Source organism: Cyberlindnera jadinii (genome assembly GCF_001661405.1).
Source record: "Cyberlindnera jadinii NRRL Y-1542 unplaced genomic scaffold CYBJAscaffold_3, whole genome shotgun sequence".
In the NCBI taxonomy this organism is placed as follows: Eukaryota; Fungi; Ascomycota; class Saccharomycetes; order Phaffomycetales; family Wickerhamomycetaceae; genus Williopsis; species Williopsis jadinii.
In genome coordinates this window covers 475,167-499,744 of record NW_017963654.1, presented here as the reverse complement: position 1 = coordinate 499,744, position 24,578 = coordinate 475,167, and the positions used below count along the sequence as shown (strand labels likewise).

The window sequence follows — 24,578 nt, the reverse complement described above, 5'->3', positions numbered from 1 at the left end:
CTGCGTACAAGACACACATGTGCTTTCGGACATTTAGAGCACTGAACATTGAATTCACATGAACGTTTATGGCATCAGTGGTGAAACCTGGGAGTCAAATCATTACAAATCAAACATGCATTCGTTGTTGGAATACATGAATGATCCTAATCAAGGAAGGATAGTCGATCAATTACAGTCAAGTTGAGAAATTGGGTGTTTATTGCAGTTCTCTCCCCTTTTCCACGTGTGATTTGGCTGCTGGATGTGATAGATTGTCCCTAAAACTTGGTTAAACGTTGCAGCTGGAGAGTTCAGAACTTCACGTGAGAGCACTCAACTCCCAAGTCAATTGCGATGTGGCTTAGCTAAAAGGATGACATGGGTACAGCATATTTGGTGTTTTGCAGTATATAAATCTTGTGTTTCTTGAAAATGGGCTCATGAGCACCCGCGCTGGCCTCAAAGGTGCAACATCCAATGACCAAATGGCATACTCCGACATCTAAAATCACACGTTAAGCACAGCGTTCCTATATGAATCTTCGTACAGCTTGATACATAGCGTATTTGGAAAGACAGTCCCGCACAATGTAAGCGCTTGCTATTACCAGTTTGAACGCCTAAGAAATGTCTGTAGTTCGCCATGAAATAGAAGCTTGCGCGGCGTCGCCACGCCGCAAATCCTGCCACAGCAGAAGGACAAGACAAACTTTCAACAGCCGTTTTATGTACGAAACCGTTTCCAACCTTGTGCAAGAAAAGATCCAACATGCTGCAAATTCTTAAGCGTATCTTATTATCAGATTTGGGCCAAAGAAGCTGGAACGCCAGTGCAATGATGAACCATTTAGGGATAAAAGTATACGATTACACCATAACTGCTGCCTTCCCCCCTGCTGCTGTACATTGGACCATATCTATGTACCATTAAAACTCCGCATGTAAATCCCGTATTGAGAACGAAGAAAAGTCTGTGCTTTGTCGTTGTCCATGCTCTCGCCAATATGGACATTTGAATGCATGAGAGGGGGGCGCGCAGTTAACTTCGTATCGTAAACGAAAAGAAAGAAAATATCGGACAAACCCAGAGAGACATTTCTCCTTCTTTTAGCCACCGACAGCCAGAGCGAAAATTACCCACACACAGAAGGCTCACTCACCCATTCATTCACACGAAAAAAAAGCACATCTAAAAGTTTCCAAAAAAAATCACTTGTGAAACCTTTACACAACTACTCAGTTCATCCGTCAACATCTGAGTTTCACCCCCTTTATTCACATTTGGCCTTGTTATTTCTCTGCTTAACAATCTAATCTCGTCCTGAGCCCCGGAACTTGGAGGTATAAGTTTACAGCACGAGCACGCGGATCTAAAAAGAAGGAAAAGACACACCGCTTGGCTAATCGCCCAAAAAATTGAAGGAAAAAGCATACAGAACAACGGAGGGAACACAAGCTTTAGTCAACGGCACTCACAATTGATCGCTTTTTTGGTGTGCTATAGTTTTAAGGGCAAAGGAGAAAACGAAGCAGGGTATTTTTTGTATTCCACTCAGACACCAAGAGAAACCACAGTGACAAGCCATATTGCCTGTACCATTCAGCCTGAAAGGAAGAGAAGTCATATACGCAATAGCCTCCTCCATTTCAAACAGGTCGCATCATCGCTTCAAGAGTCGTGTACTCAACTAGAAGGGGAAGAGAGTGAGAGGGACGAAGGAAAGAGGGAGAGAGCGTGCGTGTAACCATTGTGTTTGCTGGCCTTTGTTCCTTTACAAAGTTAGTCTTGGAGAAAACCACAGGAAGAAGAGATATTCAACGTCTTGACTGTCTTGACAGAGAGCATCGACTGTGACTTGGACAGATGAAGAAGGCCGTGTCTCGATTCTTGCCCTCACGGTCCAACTCTGAGAGGTCTTTCAGCAACCCGTTCAAGCTGGAAGGTATCAATCTCATCAACGACTTCTACATAGAACTCGATGAACCACATAGGGTATGGAGCCCAGGAGAAATAGTCACAGGAGTGGCAGTGCTTGACCTGAAGAAGAACATAACAGACATTAACATCATGCTGACCCTTATGGGACTAATAAAGATCAAATCTGGACAGCCAACGGGCTCGGTGAGGCGCAAACCGCATATCTTGTTCAGACATACTTCTGTAATTTATGGCTATGACCACAACGAAGTATCACAGAGAGAACACTGCGACGAGGCCATCATCGGGTTGAGCAAAGGAGAACACAGGTTCCCCTTTTCGGTCAAACTACCAAAGAAGAACATTTTCACCTCTATAAGCTTTGAAAAGGGATCAATATCGTACTCGTTAAGGGCGTCCATCAACCACAACCAATCAGGTTCACCTTCAACGTCAAAGAACTCATCGCCAGCTTCACAGATTTCTTCTTCTGGCGAGTCCATCTTAATGCCATCGCCAAAGAACTCGATCCACTATTGTGAGAAGAATCTCAATATCATTGTGCCCATAAACGTTGCTAAAATACCCAAACCACAGACCAAACATGCCTATCTGAAAGTTTCAGACAAGAAATTGCTCAAGACCATTTCATCAACTTCAACGATCAATTCAAATACAACACAATCAACAAATAACAGTGATAACAGTACCGAATCTGGCTCCAATTTTCACCTACAGTTGAACAAAGATCAGGCCCTTGTTAAGCTTTCCGTGGATATGGAACAATCCGGTTACCTGAGGGGAGAGACTATACCAATCAAAATCCGTGTTTCTCATTACAAACCTATTCAATCCTCATGTGGGTTAATAGTTACGCTCATTCGTCTATGTCGTGTGGATAATGGACCAGAAACTCCATTACACTCTTTTAGAAAGGATCTTTGTCAAGTAATTACACCTCTTTATATCGATCCACAGACGCTCACTGCTGAAGTTTCAACAACTTTAAAGGTTCCCGTGGATTCATTCCCAACCATTGTGGGTACTGGACTTGTAACCTTCCAATACTATATTGAAGTACTTGCAAACGTTACCAACAAGAACTTTATGAAAAACAATGCATCGCAGAAACAGAATGCTTCTCAAAAATTCTCACATTCCATTATGTTTGATTTAGGTCAACAACATGACCATCTTATAATGTCAGAAAATGGGATGGTTAATGTGGATAACATCAAAAGGGGCAAAAACATGCTTGGTTTGAACACTGAGGTTATAGTTGGAACTGAAAGGGTTAAGAGGAACAGAAAGAAATCCCCTGTAAGCCAGTTGAAACAACAAGAAGGCGTCGGTGATTCACAAGGCAATGGTGTTGACAATGAGGAGTCTATGCTCGATAAACTGAGCACAGCATCGATAAGTCCAATAAGTATTAGTCATACATCTAACGTCCATTCGGGGCAGGCTAGCATTTGTGCTACCTCGCGCAGTCACTCTACGGGAAACGACAGTACTGCTCCAGATATCAATGGAGGCTTAAGCGAAAAGGAGATCTTACGTCGTAACGAGGAGGCTCTGCTACCATCGGAACCAATGTTTCATCCAGATAGCTCCCCATTACCAAGTTACGATTACCAAGAGTCCAACTCCGAGTACTCTGCTCCGCCACTTAACGGATCTGCGTCTCACAGATTACCACGTTCTCCACTAGCTACAAGTCTTGTTCACCATCAGGTCGATATGGCATCTGATAAGGCTGAATTGGAGAGAAATAGGCTGCTCCAACTGGAGAGTGATCCACCTGAGTTTGACTACGTACCCGAGTACAACCCTGCTGGACAGGATACTATAGTGGAGCCTGAAACGATATCACTCTCAAGCGGACATCGAGTGACCAGCTCCGAACTGGATACTTTAAAAGGATGATCCAGAGTCTTCTGGATAAATCTTAACGTGCTATATGTTGTGTTATAAATTCATCTACGTGAGCCATCTGTTCCTGACTGGGAAAATGGTATCTTTTCAACCTTGGAATTCAAATTAAGGTCCCAATATCAATCTGGTGAAGCTGTAGATGTATTGTATTGTATTGAATGTTGCGCGTAACAATTGTGGTGATGAGGGCCTTGAAAATTTACTCGTGATGAATATGTCCACTATAACAGTACTCAAGAACACACCTCAGCTCAACTATGAACGTTATCGATAGAAGAAGAATATGTGGACCTCCGAATGCCAAACCTCTTGTGTTTGCACAGCTGCCGGAAGCAACTCTAAGGAAACACAAGGTTGACTTTGTAAGGGAGAATGACGTTGAAGCGAGAATCACACGCACTTTTATCCAGTCAGGCTTAGTTTCTAATGCTAACGGTTCGTCGTATGTCGAAGTTGATGGAAACATTGTTAGTGTGAGCATATATGGGCCAAGACCTATACGAGGCTCGTTCACTGATACCGCGGGTCTGAGTGTTACGCTCGATGACGTTGGTGATGTTCTTGATGAGCTATTGGAGAAGAAGTTTTGTACCTATATTGAGAACAGTTTTGTGGGTGTTATCAATCTTGCCAAATACCCAAAGAGTGGTATTGATATCTTTATAAATGTTATCAGTGTACAGGACGTTGAGTCCTTATACTTAAAGCTGTTGGGGATAATCAGCGATGCCACCACCTTAGCTTTGATCAATGCTAATATTGAGCTACTCGACATTGTCACTTCAGGATTTGATGCCACGAACAACACCATTATAAGTTTTGTTAGGGATGAGGTTGTTGGTATGCTGAGCGAGGCTTCAAATCCATTGACTAATCTGAAGGAAATTATGACCACTGCAGAGGAGAATGCTACAGTAATGAAGAAGGCCATCGTGAGTTATCTATTAGAAAGTGCACAGAGTTGTTGAATGGTATATCTACTGTGGGGATGAACTAGTTCAATTCTGTAAGTGATCCAGTGCTGGGACAGAAATGTTGAGGAACCATTGTGTTAAGTTTTAATGTTTCCGGAATGTGAAGAATGTCCTCTTTAACTGAGTAGTTTATAGTGAATAGATAGTATGGGATCAATCCAATTTTAGTGAATTTGATCTTGACGTATGATCAATAATGTCTATTTATTGTGTCGATGAAACATTGTGAACGAAATCTGAGAATAACCTGAACCGTTTCTTTATGGACTGTTTATGGCCCAAACGCTTCATTATGGAGAGCATTTTGGCTTTCAAAGGTATAAATTCGGAATAAACTATAGACATAGCTAATTAGACAACCTGAAGAAGTAGTTTTAACTATTTAAATCACGATATTGTCAAGTTTGCGGGACAGTAAGCTTTCCATCGGCTTTTGATTTAGTATAGGTCAGAGGACCACGACAATGTTAGTTTATATACACGGCATCCAATTAAGAGTTTGAGAAACCCAAAATCACACAGCAATAAGCCCCTTTTCAAGAAACATTGAATATACTACAGTCGTTTGGAAAACACCAGCTAGGAGAATGGTCACTGTGATATCGACAAGAGTGCTTGACGGTGAACTGGTATGCTTACCACTTGTTCTGCAAAAGTTCAGAGAGTACAAAAGAAGAACAAAAGGACCTGAACAGTTATCAAGAAGGGAGTAAAAAGTGATAAAGTATACGAATTCAATTATTGAAGGCGATTTATCTTTTGAGGTTAACAGGATAGAACGATCAGTGTATTATCCACCATCAGGATTATATAATGTATTAACAAGCACGAAGACTAAATGGCAGCAAGCAGTGCAATAACACACAGAGATTATGAGATAACTGTTGAGCGATGGGGATTTCAACCAAAGTTAATACTCACGAAAGGAATAATGGATGGTGACGAAGATCTATGGGAAGAGTGAAGGTATAACAGTCAATGTGTGATATGATGTATAAAGAAAGTCACGTAAAATCGTTGGCTGTTGAAGCGTGCAAGAAGCGAAAACAAGCGGTGGATTTCATCGTTCAACAAAAAGGTCCCTTGGCCCAGTTGGTTAAGGCGTGGTGCTAATAACGCCAAGATCAGCAGTTCGATCCTGCTAGGGACCATTTATTTTTTTGCACCCAAACCATCTTTAACAAAAAGGAACTGTTGATTTTTGGAAATTCGGATTGTAAGTCCTATAGGAAGCGCTACTATCATAAATGTTGTGTAGTACAGCTTCAGAAGAATCTATGTCTTCCATAAGTCAAGCACTACTAGGTTTTATATCCTTTTGACATATAAATGTGGTGAAATAGATCTATTTATCGCAGAAAAATTGAGCGCGTTTTGGCTTAGAAAACGTTCTTGCATAATCGTAGGGCAATCAAGAGCCGAGTATGGAAGGATAAGTATTTCCATTATCACAGTCAATGGCACTCCAGACGCGATGTGAATCATGTGAGCTGATTGATACTGCCCGTGTGTGTGTGTGTGTGTGTGTGTGTGTGTGTGTGCTCCCACTTGTTCGGGCGAACTGTTATCCTGTCATACTACATCTGGTAAGAAATATGCACCTGAACATACTGGAACCAGGTAAGTACGAACTGTGTAAACGAAACCACGGCAATAGTCCCCACAAGAGATGGAATTCTAGAGGAATGTAACCATATGTTCACTGACAACGCTCATAATCACACAGAAACAAGCACCGCGTTGTAACTTGGAGTATGAACTATCTGTTGCCATAAAACAGTGATGGTCCACCTCCTCTCACAAATCACGACACCAAGTATCGATTAGCACCGGCAGGGCCATTAAGAGTGCGTTCCAGATCTACCCTGAGGACATCGAGTCAGCGTGTTCCTTGCCAGATGGCACACAAGGAATCTCTTGTTCCAGGCAACATCCCACGAAGCCAGAGACACTCTTTGCAAAGAAATACGTATACACAAGTATTCAGACACAGCGCTCTGTGAACTACACAGAGTACATCGAAGGTAACCGCTCAGCGCCACCAAAACAGCATCTGAACCTTCACAACTTCCAACTCCTTTCCTCCAGCCCTTTGGATCCCTAAACAAACCCATCCTCAACATCCCAAACGGGGAAACATCACCATCAGAGGGATCCCGATTGCCGGTATCGCACACATTCGCGCGTGCGCTTTCGATCCGCATGTGAAGATGGCACAGATTTTGCCGCCCACACTCGCGGGAAGCGCTCCACAGTTCGCTCATTTCTATGGGCACCGGCCGTTTGATCACCCCAAAAAAGTGTCATCAAATCACATGCGCCTTGAAGGCTCTCAAGTAGCACTGGACGCTATCACAAGGGAAAGGAACAGAAAAAGATTGCGAGGCGAAAAATTTCACAGTTCTCCCGTCACACGAGTTCTTCTTCCTTAGCTTACACGAATACCAGGGTGATTAAACCGCTTTGCCTACCTCTTCCACATACTTCAACAGTGTCAGTAACAGGGAAGGCTTTTACACAGTTTGCGTTATCATTGAAGCGCTCAGGTTGAGATTCTGGTTATACGGTGCGAAATGGCACAGTCTTCAACAGCCACTGCTTCCAAGAGCTCACTGCTCAACACAACGACAACAGAGGAGCCGGTCTCGTCGGTCTCTGAGAACAGCGACATGGAGGATTCCATCCATGGCGCTGTTGATGTAAGCGCTAAACCCGCCAATGCAGCGGGCAAACGCACAATGGGCCGGACTGGAGACGGTACGTACTTCGAAGTGCCAGAGACCCACGACATGGTTAGATCGCTTTTCGACCCGACTCTACGCAAGAGCTATTGTGAGGTGTTGATCTTCTTCTCGCTGCTGTTGAATTTTGTCGTCTACAAAGTGTTGGGGTCGCAGGAGTGGAGAGTCTATGGGTTCTGTTCACTGTATGCATTCTGGAGATTGTCCTATAACTTGGGTATCGGTGTTCTGCTTTACGTTCAATCGAACCAAAATGCACTGGTGAACTTGGCAAAGAGATATGGTCTCTTCCAAAAGGAGAATAAGACTCTTTTACAGAAAATGGTGGCTCTGGAAATCAAGTCAAAAATGGGCAAGTCTTATGAAGCTTCAAGTTTCCCGATCGAGTTCAACACTTGGATCATCTTTAGACAGTTGGTCGATCTGATCTTGATGCAGGATTTCACCTCTTACATGTTCTTGGTGTACACCTGCGGACAGGACAGCATGCTCTCTCAGTCCCCATTTTTGAACTATACAAGAATCATCTTGGGATCCTTGATGGTGTTGTTCAACTTGTGGGTCAAGATTGATGCTCACAGGGTTGTTAAGGATTATGCCTGGTACTGGGGTGATTTCTTCTTCTTGCAGGAGAGTGAACTTATCTTTGATGGTGTCTTCAACCTGTCACCACACCCAATGTATTCCATTGGTTACCTGGGATATTATGGGTTTGCCTTGATTACCAAGTCATATCTCGTCTTGATCGTCTCTTTGATTGCTCACACGCTTCAGTTTCTCTTCCTGAACTACGTTGAGGAACCTCACATCGTGAAAACTTATGGATCGGAAGACCATGAACACGTTGTCGAAGCTTTGGAGAATAACGAACACTATTTGAAACCACTCACCATTATTAACAACTTCAACCCAATTAGAATCACTGATTATTTGACCGTTATCTTGGCTGCTGGTACCTCCTTGGCACCATTTGCAAAAGACTTTACTGATTCTACTTGGACAAATGTCATATTTGCTGCCGCATTAGCCATTAAAGTTGTGCAAGCTGTTGCAACTTCTATTGTCTTACAAAGACAAAGCAGTGACAAATGGTGGACAAAGCTGTATCTCAAATATGGTATGGATAACATAACGGCTTATTCCAACTGGCAAGTGTTGTATAACGTTCTTCTTGTCCTTTCTTACACTTCATTGACTGCACTTGTTGTTCGTGAGATTATGGATGGACAATACCTCACTGGAAATTGGTTGCTCTTGAGGGTTATACTGGGAGGTCTCCTCATTGCACTACAAATTTGGACTAGTACCTCTATCTATTCTTCGATTGGCGATTTCGGCTGGTTTTATGGTGATTTCTTCCTGCCAAACCTATCAAGTAAAACATTGACAAAGTCAGGAATCTACAGATACTTGAACGATCCAGAAAGACTGCTCGGTGTGGCTGGAATCTGGGGTGCAGTATTGATTACTTACTCACCTTATGTCTTTGTATTGGCTATGGTTTGGACCATTCATACGTCTCTCCATTTGGAGTTTGTTGAGAAACCACATATGCTCAAGGTTTATGGAGAGCAGCAAGTTTTGAAGAATGTCTCTGGTGTGTCATTGACTTTGCAGCAGTTCCTTCCTGCCAAATTGAATAATACAATTGGCTCATTCTATGCTAATACAGCTACGCGTATGCACACATATATTAAGAGACGTACTCAATCTGATGTTGCTCATCAAAAAGAATTTAGAAAACATATCTATGGGGAATCAGTCTCTCACTCAGAGGGCTATACTCTTTCGTTGATGAATTTGGATGAGGACAAAACTGTGGAAATTGGCCAGCCGATCCGCGTTAAATGGACAGCTCCAAAAGGTCATCATCCAAAGGACTGGATTGGCTTGTACCAAGTCATGAGCACTGGGTCCTCCCGTAAGATAACAAAGATTTCGAGCTCAGGAAGATGGATTGCTGTGAATTCACATGCATATCAAAGACCTACTGGAATTATTGAAGAAGAACACCCAAGTCAAGGTAACCTGGTTACTGGAGTAGTGGAGTTTAAAGGCGAATTACTACAGTTTGATAAGGGTATCTATGAATTAAGATATCACTCCAAGGGATCTCACAAGGTTTTGTCTATCTCTGAACCATTTGAAGTGGTTATTCCAAACTTCCCTATCAATGAGCAACTGAGTGCAAAATTGTTCAACCTCATTCGTAAAGTTTACCCACTTGAATCTGTTGACACAGTATTAGACTTCAAGGTTTTTGACTCTCGTGAGCTCAGTGACCTCGTTTCTTCTGCAACAGGTATTGAAATTGCACCTGAAGTTGTCGTCAAGCTCAAGACATTGGCGAATATCTCTACAAGAGTCATGAAATCAAAGCAGATGTTGGATGAACTAAACAACGAATAAGTACTATGTTGTCTCAAACTGGAAATACAAGAAATTTTACACATATCAGAAAGCTTGTAAATTGTATATAAACAGAGAACCCCTATTGCACTGCACATCGGTTATCCTTAGATGTTATACTTTGTCCATTTGAAGAGAGATTCATCAGGGTTGACAAACTCTCTGTCATTCTCGGTTTCAAAGATGTTACCGTTACCTTCCCCACCAGCTAGAATGGCTCTCAAGTAGAGAACAAAGTGTTCGAATGAGAATGGTGTATTCTTCGCTTGTTCAATAACAGCCTCTGGCTTAACATATTTCTTGTTCAAGGATGTATTGTGTGTCTTGTTGTAATGTTCAACTAAATCTCCCAAGGTAACCTTTCCAGAGTATACTCTAACGGTATCAGGGATGGATGAGTAGTCATCTTTGGTGACAAGAGCAGCGACAACTTTACCGATGTCGTTTAAGAAGGATGGGTTAATTGGCGTGTTCTCATCCCCCACAATCTCAACTTCATTCTTCTCACTGTCAAAGTTCAAGATCGACAATGGGTGACCCATAAACAGTTGATCTGGTGCGACGAAGAGAGATGTGATGATATCAACAGTCTTGACACCAGCAGCTCTTGCAGCGTTGGAATGATCAACCTTCGGTTGTAAGAAGCCAGGGAATGTCTTTTGAGCTGCAACGATATCAGTACCGAACTGGGATGGAATGTATAGTTTCACGTTATCTTCAACGACGGCATCGATAACGTCCTGATTAGCACCGTGAGGGAAGTTGGCCAAGTTGACAACGGCATCCACACCTTCGAATGCTTTCTTCAATCCAACTTGATTGATGTCAACGTATTCAACCTTGTCAGACTCAACAATGCGTTTGGCAGAGTGAGTGATGAGCTTGATTGGTGTCTTGATCTTTGATACAAATGGCTCAGAGAGAAGAGCGTTGATGACGTGAATTCCGAGAAGACCGTTAAGACCGTAAACTGCGACTGTATGGGACATATTGTAAGCTGTGCGTGTATATTTGGCACCTCAATTGAGTTGTATATGTGTTAAACGATAGATGTGGATGGCGAAAGGAGCTGAGCCTGAGTGCCGAGGACTCCTCTTTTATACACAACGGCTCCATCCCGTGTAAGATGCCACCCAGATCTTATGTAATTATCACGTACGACTGTGCAATTGAAACTTTGAGCAATAACTGTAGTTTGTATGTCCCAAAATGTACTGAGGCTTTAAGGCTTTAATAATTGGCCCCTATCTTTACAGGCCTAGTTGAAAATCTTTGAGCAGTCATGGATATTTCGTATTGCCACAACGCATTGCGAGGTGCCATGGACTAAGCTCAATGCTATGTCTTATAATTAGTCCTCATAGGTGTATGCTTCACTTCTCGGTTAAGAATAGACGTGGAGACACCAATTGATCGATAGTACCAGCCAGTAACCTCCTCTATCCATTGAAGCATGGCATAACACACCGTTGCATATTACATATATGCCACCATACCCCGTATTAATAAGTAAATGCTTGAGGTGTGGCTTTTTTGGTGTGGTACCGAAGCATTTGTCATCGTCGGGGTTTTGCGCAATTAGCGGCTTTATAATTCAGCTCAAAATTACAAATCAACGGGAAACCTCAACATGCAAAGAGTTTTGAAGCCTGGTGTTGCTTCAGTGTATGATAGTAGGACTTTGAAATAGACCTTGATGATTAATCAAGCAAAAGAACCTGCACAAATATGCCTTTCCTTCTTGTAATGTATTTGCATGGTGATATCAACAGCTGCACAGCTGCCTACTAATGTGGATGATTCTCACTGTTGTAATCAGATCACTCCGGTATTAGTATCACGGTGTACTCTACAGAGTTGGAATCGGCTTGAAGCACTACCACAATGCCTTGCAATAACGAACATGTCATAAAGATTATTCGAGTTGTCAATACATAAAGACGAAATACAGCAAAGTGGGAGGAGAAGAGAAGAAGAAAGAGATCAGAGAAAACTGTTCAGTGCCCACCATGGATTACTTCAAAGGCAATATGTTTGGAACAGGGCCCAATGGTGTGATACCATGTGGATTAATAGCAACGTGAGATTTCGTGTAGTGGAATTTGATATGGTCAAAGTTACAAGTATCTTTGATCAATGGCTCATTCCAATAAATCTCCCTGACCCATTTGTGTAGATGTGGATAGTCAAAACGGATCATACCAATGTTACATTTGAAATGTTGAACGTAGACTGGATCAAATCTGATGATGGTTGTGAATAATCTCACATCAGCTTCGGTCAATTCATTGTTCAAGAGGTATTTGATTCCGTTTGAGTTGTTCTTCTTGAGAATGGCCTCCACTTTATCCAAATGCTCGAATAGGTTCTTCACTTCAGTCTCGTAAACTTCTTGCTTTGAAGCGAAACCGGATTTGTAAACAGCATTGTTGATATTCTCATAAATGAGCTCATTCAATTCATCAATCTTTGGAATCAGGTCATTTGGTAAATAGTTAAGTGCCTTCTGGCTTGGATCCTCGATAAGATCATTAAACTCAGCATTCAAGAATCTGATGATTTCAGAACTCTCGTTGTTAACTATGGTTTGCGTCTTCTTATCCCAGAATACAGGGACCGTGAATCTCCCCTCATAGTTTGGGTCCGCTTTGAAGTACAGCTCAGAGATTCTCTTGAACCCGTACAGTGGTTCCTCAGTAGCAGCATCACACTTATCGTCACTGCTTGGGAATCTCCAACCTTTAGAGTCCATGTGCCAATGGACAACGCTAAGGCCGATAATTGAGTCCTTTGAAACGGTAGAATCAACAGGGTTGAAATTCTTGATGAGACCCTTTGTCTGCAGGTAAATCAATACACGGTGAGCCCATGGACAGGCAAGACTGATGTACACATGGTATCTTCCAGCTTCTGCCGTGAATTGAGATCCCGGTTTAGAAGAAACAGCGCTTCTGAATGTGGATGCCCTTCTCTTATAGGCCCCGTCTTTACCTGCAAATTCCAGGATTTTAATTCCTTGTTTAGCCTATAAAAGTGGAATACAGTTAGTGAATTGACATCGTTGTGAATATTCCGTCTGCAAGGTTAACTCACTGCTTGTGACATTGTTTAAATTGTTTGATAACTTGAATCACTCTTATCCAATTGAGATCTTTTGCTGTTTCAAGAGGGTCTTTCCACTGTTATATAGGCGGGTTTCGATATTCCTCGGAGCAAGCTTCTCAAAACACGGGGATCGGCTTTAGACCGTACGCGGACCAAAAAGTCTTGCTAGTCCGGACAAGAAGTGGTCATTACAGTTTACTGTTTCACACTTTATAACAAGCTTATTATATATTCCGTATAATACTATACCGTTTCCCTTAATCCATGTTTTCCTAGTTATATTCGACGTTGTGCTATGAGATTCACTTCTTCACTGCCTTTAAAATATCGTCGTCTAAAGACTCAATGATGGTCACACCGTGATCTCTGTAGTAAGCGTCTGTCTGATCAAGTTTGTCCAGCTCAATAGCCTTTGCTAAAGGTTTGATCACATAAGTCTTAAATCCCAACTTGGCGCTCGACGCAGAGGTAAACTTTACACAGTAATCGTATGCAAGTCCCACGACGAAGACATGTGTGATTCCTTGCGATTTCAAAAAGGGGCCCAGCTCTGTATGATCATCGTCCCAGATGTCGTTAAACGCACTATAGTAATCACGGTCTTGGAGGTGACCCTTTTGGATGATGGTCTTCTCCACCGGTATTTGCTTATAAGCAGCGATCAACTCATCAGGGAAGTTTGCCCCGTGTGAATGCTGGACACAGTGGTCTGGCCAAACCGTCTCATCAGAGGTAACCTTGGGGTCCTTTGTCGATGTGAATGACACCTTTTCAAATGGTTTAACGTTTGCGTGGTTCGAAGCAAAAGAGGTGTGATCCCGTGGGTGCCAATCTTGGCTAAACACAACGGATTTCCAGTTGTACTTGTTGAAATCCAACAGCTCTAGCACTCCAGGGATGATATCGTCACCGTTAACGACTGCTAAAGAGCCACCTGGGAGGAAGTCGTGTTGGATATCGATGACCAAGAGAGCAGGTTTGAACGACATTTGAGTGGTTTAACTGTTTGATTGCTTGTGCTATGAACAGGACGAGGTTAGGGTTGAATAAAGGGGTTGCTGTACCTTTATAACCGTAATAATGAGGTGATTAATACCGGGGGCGTAATTATAGTTTGTGCTCACATATGTTAAACACAATATAGCATAAAACATCCATACACCAATACGCATTAGGTACGGTGTATGCGAGCAGAAAGAATTGCTAATGTGTACTAACGGCTACATGATTCTTTGGGCTATTCTCCTGGTTATTCACCGTTCATGAAAATGTGCCATTTTGGGCCCCTTAGAAAGTCCAGGAGACAGCAAAAAGGTAGTGATTTCTTTAGAGGAGCATGAACGCACTCCTTGTGTGTGTCTATTGAGATGCGACAAACAGGTTGCACTAGGCACAGCGGAAGGTGCGGTCGGCCAAAGACAGTTGTGCTCATTGGGGTTGAGCTTACTGTTTCCAGTTATATCGATGTCACAATATATCTTTCACTAACAACAGGATGTATATTGTTCCTTTCGCACGGTGTGGTTAGTAGAATACTTGAAATGATAATGACAATAATAATAATCTTAATAACAATATAATTCAGAAATATAAGAGATGAAGGTTAAGTTCTAGGAACTTTATAAAGGGGAAAAATAATGGTTCAAGAAGTGCCTTGTAAACCATTGTAGAGAAACACTCGAATCTTGAGGATTCGTGCTTCATGTTGTTTTCACATCCCAATACGGTGTGATAATTGTAATACATTAAATCACAGTTGCTATAATTCAGTGATCAATCCGGAAATCGAGTCCGAAGGTCGAATATCACAGCAAAGTGGTAACGACACACGCCTTCGTGCTGCGTGAACGACGCGTGGTGAGCGGATGATCTATCACTGGCTCATGATGAGATGAACGTCTGGTCCCTTCTTGACTGAATGGTCGACAATACGAGCGAGATAAGGAGCTTCTCAAATATCGTTGTATATTTCGTAAAATCTTCCCTGTGGGAAGGGCTTGAATTGCCCATATCGGACAATTTTCCTGTCACAAATCAGTTTTGCCGTCATTTCGCTGTGTCTTTTCGTGCCCTGACAGCAGTTTCGCATTTGGCGCAAAAGTCGTCAAAAGGGCGACAATTTACAACCAAAAAAAGCCATTAAGAAAAAAAAGCTTCTCTTTTTGCTCTTTGAAGTTCCCTTTGATCGGTAAATTACACCTGGAGCTATTGGTTTTTGACGAATTGCATTTCAAGAATTGATCCAGTTGATATTATATTAATTGATAAAATCGAACAGAGCGATTGGTATCAATATCAAGCGTATCGTTATTGGCTGCACACGTTGACTGCTTGTGTTTCGAAATTTTCCCTTCCCCATTGTTAACAGATCAAGGCTTATTCAGTGTTGACCAAAGACACGCATAAGCAAGAGAGGCCACGCCACTAGTGAGAAAAATATTTGGGATGAGCATGCCGCTTGAAGACAAGATGTCACAGATGGATATCTCATCTGAGGCTGGTGTTCTAAAGCTATCCACAGATCTTGGAGGCATTATCTGTCTCGTTGGTAACCCAGAGTCCCGTGATGATGACGCTGCTCTTGTACAGGTGCTGAACGAGATAAAGGCGCTGAGCGATTCAAAGAATTATGACGACGAAGTTTTGCCACTGTTAAGAAAAGTTGGTCCATGGCTTACAACTCTCGACGAGTCATGCCTCATTGGTGAAGATACGCGTCAATTTATCCGCGTTGTCTCGTTGCTTTGTGCAAATGATAAGATCAACGAATTGATCAAATCGGAAATGACTCCGAATATCATCGATACGATCTTGAAGGTGTACTTGAAGATCTTAGACACCCTGAAAGATTTAGGAAGCTTATACTCGAACCTATTATCAAATCTCTCTTTGATAAGTCCATTGCTCATTACTATTTCGTTCTCTTTTAAGATGAAATACGACAAGAGCGATACATTGACAAAAGTCCTCGCATTGTTGTTCATTTACCACCTAACCATTGATAGGCTATTGGAAAATGTTGTTAAGATGTTCTCTGTTAATTCTTCGACCAATATGGATGTGTTTGAAGTGTTCAACAAGCTATGGGAAAGAACTTTACAGTTGCCCACCACTACTGTACACGATATTAAACGTGCACCTGGTCCAATAACTATACTTAACAAAATCCACCTTTTAAAGGACTTGGAAATGTCAGCTGATGTTATTGAACAGGTTTTCCCATATCTACCAAATGAAATATTGTTGGGATGTTCAAAGCAAGTTTCCCCAATATATTCGGCATTGTTGTCTCTCAAGTCACTGAAAGGTGATGTCTTTGCATTAGAAAACTCCACTACAGATATATCCTTGTTGCTGTCAAACTTGATCACATCACTAAACAGTGACCTAGCTTGTGAACTGATGCTGCTATTGGCTGATGTTCTAGATGTTTCTGATTCATTGCTAGAACTGGATCAAGGTCCCTTTGGTGATGTTGTGAAGTACATCATTTTCAAGATTTCATCGACTTTGGACCTGAAGAACCCTCTGCTAAACACGAAACTTCTATCAAGAATCATGAATACAGAATTCTTGGGTGCACTGCATGAATCTATCTACGCCAGATACAAAGTCATATTTGAACTAATCGATCACAATTACAAGATTGACTTCACTCAGGACTTTCAAATGGCAATTTTGTTAGAGAGGTCACTCTCATCTATCGATTCACGTTTTGAATTGGTTGAAGACCATCACGTTGTATCTGAATATGGCTCCATCTTTTCAATCGACTCTCTATTCTTATACTCAAACTTCATTATCAACAAATCAATTTTACAATTTGTTAATCCAAACAAACAGTTACCTCAAACTTTTATGGACTATATGAACTTGAAAAGGTTTGCACCATTACCAAGATCAAACTTTACAGATATCCATTTAGACGGTATTCCAACTTCACAGATTAACGCTAATAACGTTTACAGGCTAATCAATGGTTCGTTACTCTGTCTTTCAATTCAAAGGAAAATCCTCCAGCAGTATATGGTTGCAAATGAAGATCTCAACTTGAAGGTTAATTTTGACGGCAATCACGTTGGGTTAAGTTACCGTTGTATGGATAAAGCAATGAAATTGTGTTTCACATCGCTATTCACTTCATTGATGATATCTACTGAGCTGAAACACTCTGGTGTCTTTAACCCTGAATACACTTCTGCAGCAAAGATACTAAAGCTGAAGGTGTTTGGAATTTTCCAAGATTTATTCCAGTTGTATGGAAGCTTCGCATTTTATCTCCTGCTTAAATTTATTACAGAGGCAAGTAATCATGATCTGGAGCTACACGCAATATCAATTGGACTATTGAACCATATAATATTCCATTCTGATAATGGATTGGAAGAGCAGATTCAAGAGAGTAGGTTGATCACACTGTTGCTCACCAGTCTGGTCAAGAAGTGGGACGATGGAAGTGACAGGTATCGGAAACTTGCCCGTTTAATGGGCTTACCTCGTGTGGAAATGGTCAAAGTGAAATTTGACAAGATTACGCTGTTGAAAGAACTTGGATTCTCTGAACAAGATTTGATTCGTGCTCAAACTCCAACTACCAGTACTTCCAGTACACATTCTCTCAGCTTCAACATTTGTGATATGGGGCAAGATCTCACTAATATTAATAACATCAACATGACACCTATGAACAAGTTCTCACCAGCATCACAATCTTTCCCTTTCAGTTCCACTTCCCAAAACTTTGGTGAATTTGACATTCCACAATACGGTTACAATAGCAACCGTGCTACGGATCATAACTACAAAGCTGGTAATTTGAACAATGTCATCTCATTTGTTCCTCAACAGTCACTTGAGGGAACCACTGGATTTCACATGCAATTCCCACAGCAACCATTACAGCATCAACCGATGGGTTTCTACCAACCAATGTAAGGCCTATTTATACTGTTGTCCTCACAGTTTGCTGATTATTACTGGCTTTGCTATACACGTTTTGTTTTTCATTCTTTATTCTTGGTTTTGTTCGTTTTCTTGATATTCCTTCTCTTCCTGTTGTTCTTGTTTCCGTTCTCGTCCTTTGTTTCAACCATCTCTATCCGTATTTCCTACCAAGGATTTCCACAATCTGATCAATCTACCTATGTGTCTTGAGTTCCTTCGCCATTAACTTTCCTACTTCAATTGAAACTCAAAGGCACCGATTCTACGTGCTATGATCCCATACTAATACAATGCTTTGTCTAATTCATATGTACTTCAAGCATGATGAATATCACTATATACATTTGCGTAATACAACAGTAAAGTGAAATGTTGTTAACGCACTTGTGAGTTGAATGCCGATTTAACAGAGCAAGGCTCACACTGATCATTACCGTCTTGTGAGATGAGGACGTGTTCCACGTCATCTTGGTCTTTATATACAACATGACCATTAGCATTTGTGAACAACCTGGCCTGGATCTTGGTCCAGTTCTTTGCATTCAACCTCTGCGGCTCTGCATCGAGATCAACTTCAAATCCCTTAAACGATAAAGTCTGACCAACCTGCGAACTGAGAGGAGGCTTCACGAGTTCCACAGTCTGTAATTGTCCTTCGCTGTCTAATTTCTCCGCAGCGAGAAGCATCGCTTGTGACTTGACACCTCTCATGTTAACAGGTTTGAGATTCATGACCAAAACAACTCTTGAACCCTGTAACTGATCCTGCGGTATGAAGTCCACCAATCCGCTACAAACGGTGATTGGTTTGTCTGTCTCGTCACTCAGAATCTGCGATACGTAAAGCTTATCGGCATCGGGATGGCGATCACATTGTTTAATGAGACCCACTTTCAACTGAACAGACGCAGGCGACACGACTGTTTTATTTTTACTTTAGTCAGTAAACCACGCACAATGTTGATCGTTCTGAAGGTTGAAATTCTTACATTTAGGGACAGCAGCTTTAAGAGCAGAAGATGACACTGAAAATGCCCTTGCATTTCTAATTGATGATGGGCTCAAAACTCGGGCGAACATTACTTCCAGCTTGAGGACATTACGTGAAAGCACTGTGCCGACTTGAGCATTAAAATTGTGAGAGAAATTTCAACCATCCCGCCGAGAGCTCGTGGGAAGCACAAGAGGAAAAACAAAAACACGATCACAGATCAAGAAATTAGCTTATCCAACCTACACCAACGTCTCTTTCGGCACAGAGTGCAGCTGGCTTAAAGGACAGTTGGCGAAGCAACAAGTAGTACACCATCTACATAATGTCATGTGGATATTTTTCCAGCTCCCCTTGCACCGCTGCCTCATAGTGGTTTTCCATATTCAGCAAATAGACTAACAGCGCAGTAAGCGTTTCGCACAGTAGGTTTTAGGTATGTGGCCATGATCAACTAGACCATCAAGCGGACAGCTTCCAGGCCTTCTCTCCCACGTGTGGGGGGGACAAACTCCGTGATTCGCAACTGCGTCTCCTTAATTCCTGTCGGCCAACCAAAGCGCCCTCTCTTGTCCACTTGATCCTCTCAGTAAGCCACCCGCTAACTCCTCCGAAGGAAATGCGCCTTTTGCTGTCTGTGTCTGGGAGACGAGGCAAGTTGTCGTCTGGGCGGGGTCACAAGCGCTGCAGCCACCAAAGAAGCTGCCTAAGGTTTTTTCTCCCTCCTTTTGTAATCTGCTCGTGCGTCGCTTGTTGTCATTTTTTCTGTCTCTGCTGTCTTTTCCACTCGTTTTCTCTTGTGGGCTTTTTGCCGGTTTACGACAAAAAGCGTCAGGTGTTTCGACGAAAAAACAACACACACCGCATTCAAAGATCATTAATTTCAGAAGCTTTTTTTCTTCTTTGTCAAACTTCCTTCTTCATTTTTTTCAACTCGAGGAGATCTGTCTTTTGACCTTTAAATTGTTCCTCTTCTTGGAGTTGAAGAGAAAGAGTTTATCCGCTTGGTATCATTTTGAGTTCAATCACTAGTAAATTTCTCCATTCCCTCTTTGCATTCCCTTTTTTCTCGGTGCGACACACTTGACTTCATATTCTACGCACCTTTTGCACACAACGTACACTTTTGTTTCTTTTTTCCACAGGTTATTTGTCCAGTGTGGTTTAAACGCCCTCTCACAGCATACACTATAGACCAAGGAGGAGCATCATATCCATATAATACACATCCACACACAGTGGTTTTCTAGATTGCAACAACGAAAAACGAGAGAAATAGAAAACATGCAGTTAATGGCTCCATGGGTACCATCTTTTGTGCAGGCAGTATCAAGACAATTAGAGACCAGTCCGTTTGTCACTTTCTCCTTTGCAACGGTTGATTCAACAGGCGCACCAAAGGTGCGTACTTGTATCTACAGAGGATTCTTATTCGATGATAAAAAGACAAACATCCTGACGTTCACCACAGATGTCAGAATGGAGAAATGGGAACATGTGGATCACAACTCCAAATTTGAAGCATGCTTTTGGTTCCCACAGTCAAATGTCCAGTTTAGACTGAGCGGCCATGCTACAGGTCTAAGGTTTGACAGTTTGGACAGTGTCAATGAAAAGCTCGGCGATTATCCGCTGGTATCACCACAATTCATCAAGCAGTACTCTTCGCATACCGACTTGGATGCCATTGCACACCAACAAATCAACGGAAATGGCCCACAGAGGCCAACTGTGGCCGAGTGGGAACAAGAGCTGGAGTCAAAGTGGACGTCACTCTCGACAAAGCTGAAATCCAGTTTCAGAAAACCTGAACCGGGCTCGAAGATCACGGAGGAGAAGCAGAAACTGTTGGACTCGATTTCTCGAGGCGTTGATGGATCGCATGAAGAAGACGGCAAGAAGAACTTTTCGTTGGTGATGTTGCTCGTTGATAAAGTTGACTTTGTCGATCTCAACGGCCATCAATCCCGTTACTTGTACGAAAGGTACGATAAAGACCAGTGGTCTGAAGACGATGTTTGTCCATGAAGTTACAAGAGTAAATGATATGATGATGATCCGGGTTTATGTTCTTCCGCTGTTGTTTTGTTTTGTTTTCGTGCGCTGGTTGTTTTGTTCTATATCGTGGATTCCCTTCTCACCCACAACGGGATCCTTTGTCTTTCCCGTGGGTCGTGGAAGAGGAACCTCACTTGTGTTTGGTTCTACTGTATATAAACTATCTCACGAATTGGAAATTGCGCCATCTCTAATAAGTCTTAAACCCTTCGCTCTGCCTAGTTTTTACTATCTGAGGCCATCGCCGCTTGGGCGCCTCATACTTTTCGCCTTGTTTTTGTGTCACCTCTGCAAATCAAAAGACCTCTGCGGCATCTCGCTCTCAAATACCCGCGAAAGTCGCTGATAGCACACTTCCCCCATTGGGACAGTCGACGCGCGCGGGAAATGGCCTAATTAGTGCCAAAGCCGCTACCCTTTGGAGCCATAGACTATGAACAACCACAATGGAAATCACGGGGTTCTTGGAGGGTGAAACTATTTAAACTCGTGTGTTTGTTCTCTTGATCCTCTTGTTCTCTTATCTCCCAAAGGTATCAACCAAGTTGAATACAATGTCAATTGCCGCAAAGTACTATCCAAACGAACCTGAACAACCAGTTGTCAAGGTCACGCAGATCCCAGGCCCAGAGTCCAAGAAGGCTATCGAGTCCTTGGGTAAGGTGTTTGACTCCAGACCTGTCTACTTCGTTGCCGATTACGAAAAGTCCAACGGTAACTACATCGCAGACGTCGATGGTAACGTTTACTTGGACTTGTATGCGCAAATCGCATCCATCGCTTTGGGTTACAACAACCCAGCTTTGATCGAGGCTGCTAAATCCCCTGAGATGATTAGAGCCATTGTTGAGAGACCTGCCTTGGGTAACTTCCCAGGTAAGGACTTGGAGGGCATCCTCAAGAACTTGCTCAAGGTTGCACCAAAGGGCCAAGACCACATCTGGTCTGGTTTGTCCGGTGCTGATGCCAACGAGTTGGCATTCAAGGCCGCCTTTATGTGGTACCAAGGCCAAAAGAGAGGTTACAACACCGCCTGGACCGCCGAGGAGAACGAATCCACCATGAAGAACCAGGCCCCAGGTTCCCCAGATTTGGCTGTTATCTCATTCAAGAGAGCCTTCCACGGTCGTTTGTTCGCATCTGCCTCCGTCACCGCTTCCAAGCCGGTCCACAAGATTGATTTGCCATCTTTCAAGTGGCCAAAGGCTGAGTTCCCAGCTTACAAGTACCCATTGGAGGCTAACGCTGAGTACAACAAGGCCGAGGACGCTCGTTGTTTGGAGATTGTTGAGAACATCATCAAGACATGGCAAGTTCCTGTCGCCGCTTTGATCATTGAGCCAGTCCAATCCGAAGGTGGTGACAACCACGCATCTGCTGAGTTCTTCCAAGGCTTGAGAGACGTCACCTTGAAGCACGGCGTTGTCTTCATTGTCGATGAGGTTCAAACCGGTGTCGGTGCCACTGGTTCATTCTGGGCCCATGAGCACTTCAACATCACTCCTCCACCAGATTTGGTCACTTTCTCCAAGAAGTTCCAATCTGCTGGTTACTGGTTCCATAACCCAGAGTTCATCCCAGCTGCACCATACAGACAATTCAACACCTGGTGTGGTGACCCAGCAAGAATGATCCTTGCTGGTGCCATTGCCAAAGAGATCGTCGACAACGACTTGGTCTCAAAGGCTAAGGAAGTTGGTGACTACCTGTATGGTAAATTGGAGGAATTGCAGGCCAAGTACCCTCGCCACTTGCAGAACTTGAGAGGTAAGGGAAGAGCAACCTTCATCGCCTGGGACTTGGAATCCGCAGAGAAGAGAAACGAATTCCTGTACAGATTGAAGCAGAACGGTGTCAACTGTGGTGGCTGTGCCGAGGTGTCCGTCAGATTGAGACCAACTTTGACCTTTGAGAAGAAACACGTCGATATCTTTGTATCTGTCGTTGCTAAGGTTTTGGCGGACTTTGTATGAGATGGCTCTCCTACATCCCATTAGCATAACATCCTATAAACCTATACATTACCTCTTTACGACATTTTAATGCCATTTATATCCTCTTATCATAGATCACATTCACCAAACAGTAACTGTAAACAATAACTGTAGGCGAGTTAGCAGTCTTCACTGGGCTAAGTGTTGTGTAGTGAGACTAAGCGCGATTTTTTTTTTCAACGGGGGTATAGGGAAGGGGTTGCGGGTGGGAAAAGTTCTCTTTCTAAAGATCGTCAAGACTTCTCACAACGAGGGTTTGATCTAAGGAACGCGTTATAGAACACATCCAATGGTTGAAGTCTCTCTTACTGTGGGAAAGCTGGATGCTTCCCTTGCTCTGTTACTCACAAAGGACCATCATCTGATTGAATTCCCGACGATCCTGCTTCCGGATGGTGTTAACGCAGGCTCTGTTGTTACCATCAAGTGCGAACAAGACCTTGAACAAGAGAAGGAGGAGAAGCGGATATTCCAAGAGACCCAGGACAAGATCCTGGAATTGTTCGGTACCAATGAACCAAAGGCTCCGGTTCTGAAGCTGAAGAACGTCACGCAGACAAGCGCTGTGCTGGAATGGGATCCTGTTGATTTGGGGTCGGCCTCGATCAAGTCGCTCAGCTTGTACAAGAATGGCTCCAGGTTGGGTCAAATCCCCAACCCATTGGTTACCACTACTACGAAGCTGTCTGGTTTGCAGATCGATGCTGGCTATGAGTTCCATTTGAGACTTTCCACCACCGCTGGTGTCTATGAGAGTGAACATCTCGAAGTTCAGACCCACAAAATGACAGATTTGAGCGGTATAACCGTGTGTATCGGCCAGATCGATCCAAAGGAGGGAGTCACACTCGAAGATATTGAGCACTCGTTGAAGACTATTGGAGCCAAGCCTTCACAGACCGAGGTGAAAGTTGATACGACACATTTCGTCACAACCGTAGGAGTCGGTGAACAATGGCAAAAGGCTACTGATTCCAACATCCCTGTGGTTAGACCAGAATGGTTGAAAGCGTGTGAAACTGAGAGAAGAATCGTTGGTGTTAGAAACTTCTACTTGAACGCTGATCCAAGGTTCTTAGAAACTTACAAATCAACCACTGGAAGCACACCTACAAGCACTAGTGCTGAACCAACCGACACAGTTGCGGCAACCACACATGACGAAGAGACGCATGTACCAGCAGAGACACAGTCTCACGAGACAGATGTACTGGAACAAGGATCTATCGAACACACTGCTGTGCCTGTTGAATCTGAAATTGATGAAGTTGTAGAATCTGCTGAGGAAGAAGAAGCCACGGTGAAGGAAAACGCTGAGGCTGTTGAACCAAATACAGAAGCATCTGAACCAGCAAATGGAGATGTTGATGAGTCAAATGATAAATCAGTTGAGGCCCATGAAAAGACTGCTGAGCCTACTGAGCCTACTGAGCCTGCTGAGCCTGCTGAGCCTGCTGAGCCTGCTGAGGCTGCTGAGGCTGCTGAGCCTACTGAGCCTACTGAGCCTACTGAGCCTACTGAGCCTAC

General features: G+C 43.0%; 11 protein-coding genes and 1 non-coding gene across 12 annotated transcripts in view; 8 read left to right on the top strand and 4 right to left on the bottom strand.

The window, feature by feature from the left end:
• Positions 1–1,930: 1,930 nt before the first annotated feature.
• On the top strand, positions 1,931–3,712 carry RIM8 (Rim8p; the record flags this gene model as incomplete). The annotated part of the gene is made up of 2 exons (XM_020212289.1): positions 1,931–3,269; positions 3,540–3,712. Coding segments are annotated over 2 exons (1,512 nt in total), but the record flags the coding sequence as incomplete, so codon positions are not given.
• A 380-nt stretch (positions 3,713–4,092) lies between these two features.
• MTR3 (exosome non-catalytic core subunit MTR3) lies at positions 4,093–4,803 on the top strand (the record flags this gene model as incomplete). Its single annotated transcript, XM_020213599.1, has 1 exon — positions 4,093–4,803. The coding sequence occupies one exon, from the start codon at positions 4,093–4,095 to the stop codon at positions 4,801–4,803; it is 711 nt and encodes a 236-aa protein (XP_020071833.1).
• A 1,083-nt stretch (positions 4,804–5,886) lies between these two features.
• CYBJADRAFT_t58 lies at positions 5,887–5,960 on the top strand. Its single transcript has one exon. It is a non-coding gene; the product is annotated as a tRNA-Ile (tRNA).
• Positions 5,961–7,547: 1,587 nt separating this feature from the next.
• On the top strand, positions 7,548–9,959 carry CHO2 (phosphatidylethanolamine N-methyltransferase; the record flags this gene model as incomplete). Its single annotated transcript, XM_020212546.1, has 1 exon — positions 7,548–9,959. The coding sequence occupies one exon, from the start codon at positions 7,548–7,550 to the stop codon at positions 9,957–9,959; it is 2,412 nt and encodes an 803-aa protein (XP_020071832.1).
• Positions 9,960–10,004: 45 nt separating this feature from the next.
• On the bottom strand, positions 10,005–11,331 carry CYBJADRAFT_62234 (NAD(P)-binding protein). The gene has a single exon (XM_020217828.1). It carries the CDS (start codon positions 10,946–10,948, stop codon positions 10,067–10,069), a length of 882 nt encoding a protein of 293 aa, XP_020071831.1. The 5' UTR covers positions 10,949–11,331; the 3' UTR covers positions 10,005–10,066.
• Positions 11,332–11,973: 642 nt separating this feature from the next.
• On the bottom strand, positions 11,974–13,064 carry GTO1 (omega-class glutathione transferase; the record flags this gene model as incomplete). The annotated part of the gene is made up of 2 exons (XM_020213598.1): positions 11,974–12,984; positions 13,053–13,064. 2 exons carry the CDS (start codon positions 13,062–13,064, stop codon positions 11,974–11,976), a joined length of 1,023 nt encoding a protein of 340 aa, XP_020071830.1.
• A 300-nt stretch (positions 13,065–13,364) lies between these two features.
• PNC1 (nicotinamidase) lies at positions 13,365–14,133 on the bottom strand (the record flags this gene model as incomplete). Its single annotated transcript, XM_020213294.1, has 1 exon — positions 13,365–14,133. The coding sequence occupies exon 1, from the start codon at positions 14,051–14,053 to the stop codon at positions 13,367–13,369; it is 687 nt and encodes a 228-aa protein (XP_020071829.1). The 5' UTR covers positions 14,054–14,133.
• Positions 14,134–15,017: 884 nt separating this feature from the next.
• VIR1 (Vir1p) lies at positions 15,018–18,191 on the top strand. The gene has a single exon (XM_020217827.1). It carries the CDS (start codon positions 15,510–15,512, stop codon positions 17,997–17,999), a length of 2,490 nt encoding a protein of 829 aa, XP_020071828.1. The 5' UTR covers positions 15,018–15,509; the 3' UTR covers positions 18,000–18,191.
• A 192-nt stretch (positions 18,192–18,383) lies between these two features.
• CYBJADRAFT_171804 (nucleic acid-binding protein) lies at positions 18,384–19,088 on the bottom strand (the record flags this gene model as incomplete). The annotated part of the gene is made up of 2 exons (XM_020216260.1): positions 18,384–18,928; positions 18,998–19,088. The coding sequence occupies 2 exons, from the start codon at positions 19,086–19,088 to the stop codon at positions 18,384–18,386; spliced, it is 636 nt and encodes a 211-aa protein (XP_020071827.1).
• Positions 19,089–20,061: 973 nt separating this feature from the next.
• Positions 20,062–21,265, top strand: CYBJADRAFT_166570 (uncharacterized protein). The gene has a single exon (XM_020214542.1). The coding sequence runs from the start codon at positions 20,284–20,286 to the stop codon at positions 21,025–21,027; it is 744 nt and encodes a 247-aa protein (XP_020071826.1). The 5' UTR covers positions 20,062–20,283; the 3' UTR covers positions 21,028–21,265.
• A 255-nt stretch (positions 21,266–21,520) lies between these two features.
• UGA1 (4-aminobutyrate transaminase) lies at positions 21,521–23,140 on the top strand. Its single transcript, XM_020214541.1, has one exon. The coding sequence runs from the start codon at positions 21,612–21,614 to the stop codon at positions 23,028–23,030; it is 1,419 nt and encodes a 472-aa protein (XP_020071825.1). The 5' UTR covers positions 21,521–21,611; the 3' UTR covers positions 23,031–23,140.
• Positions 23,141–23,340: 200 nt separating this feature from the next.
• Positions 23,341–24,578, top strand: part of CYBJADRAFT_125137 (DUF28-domain-containing protein) — a gene marked incomplete at both ends in the record, with an annotated part of 3,449 nt that continues 2,211 nt past the window's right edge. The window contains one exon of the mRNA XM_020212575.1: positions 23,341–24,438. Within this exon, the coding sequence (XP_020071824.1) occupies positions 23,341–24,438 (1,098 nt within the window). The remainder of the gene's footprint in view (positions 24,439–24,578) is intronic.

What these genes read in the sequence shown, in the direction of transcription:
- CYBJADRAFT_62234 (XM_020217828.1), bottom strand. Translation starts at nt 10,948, where the DNA reads ATGTCCCATACAGTCGCAGTTTACGGTCTTAACGGTCTTCTCGGAATT.
- VIR1 (XM_020217827.1), top strand. Translation starts at nt 15,510, where the DNA reads ATGAGCATGCCGCTTGAAGACAAGATGTCACAGATGGATATCTCATCT.
- CYBJADRAFT_166570 (XM_020214542.1), top strand. Translation starts at nt 20,284, where the DNA reads ATGCAGTTAATGGCTCCATGGGTACCATCTTTTGTGCAGGCAGTATCA.
- UGA1 (XM_020214541.1), top strand. Translation starts at nt 21,612, where the DNA reads ATGTCAATTGCCGCAAAGTACTATCCAAACGAACCTGAACAACCAGTT.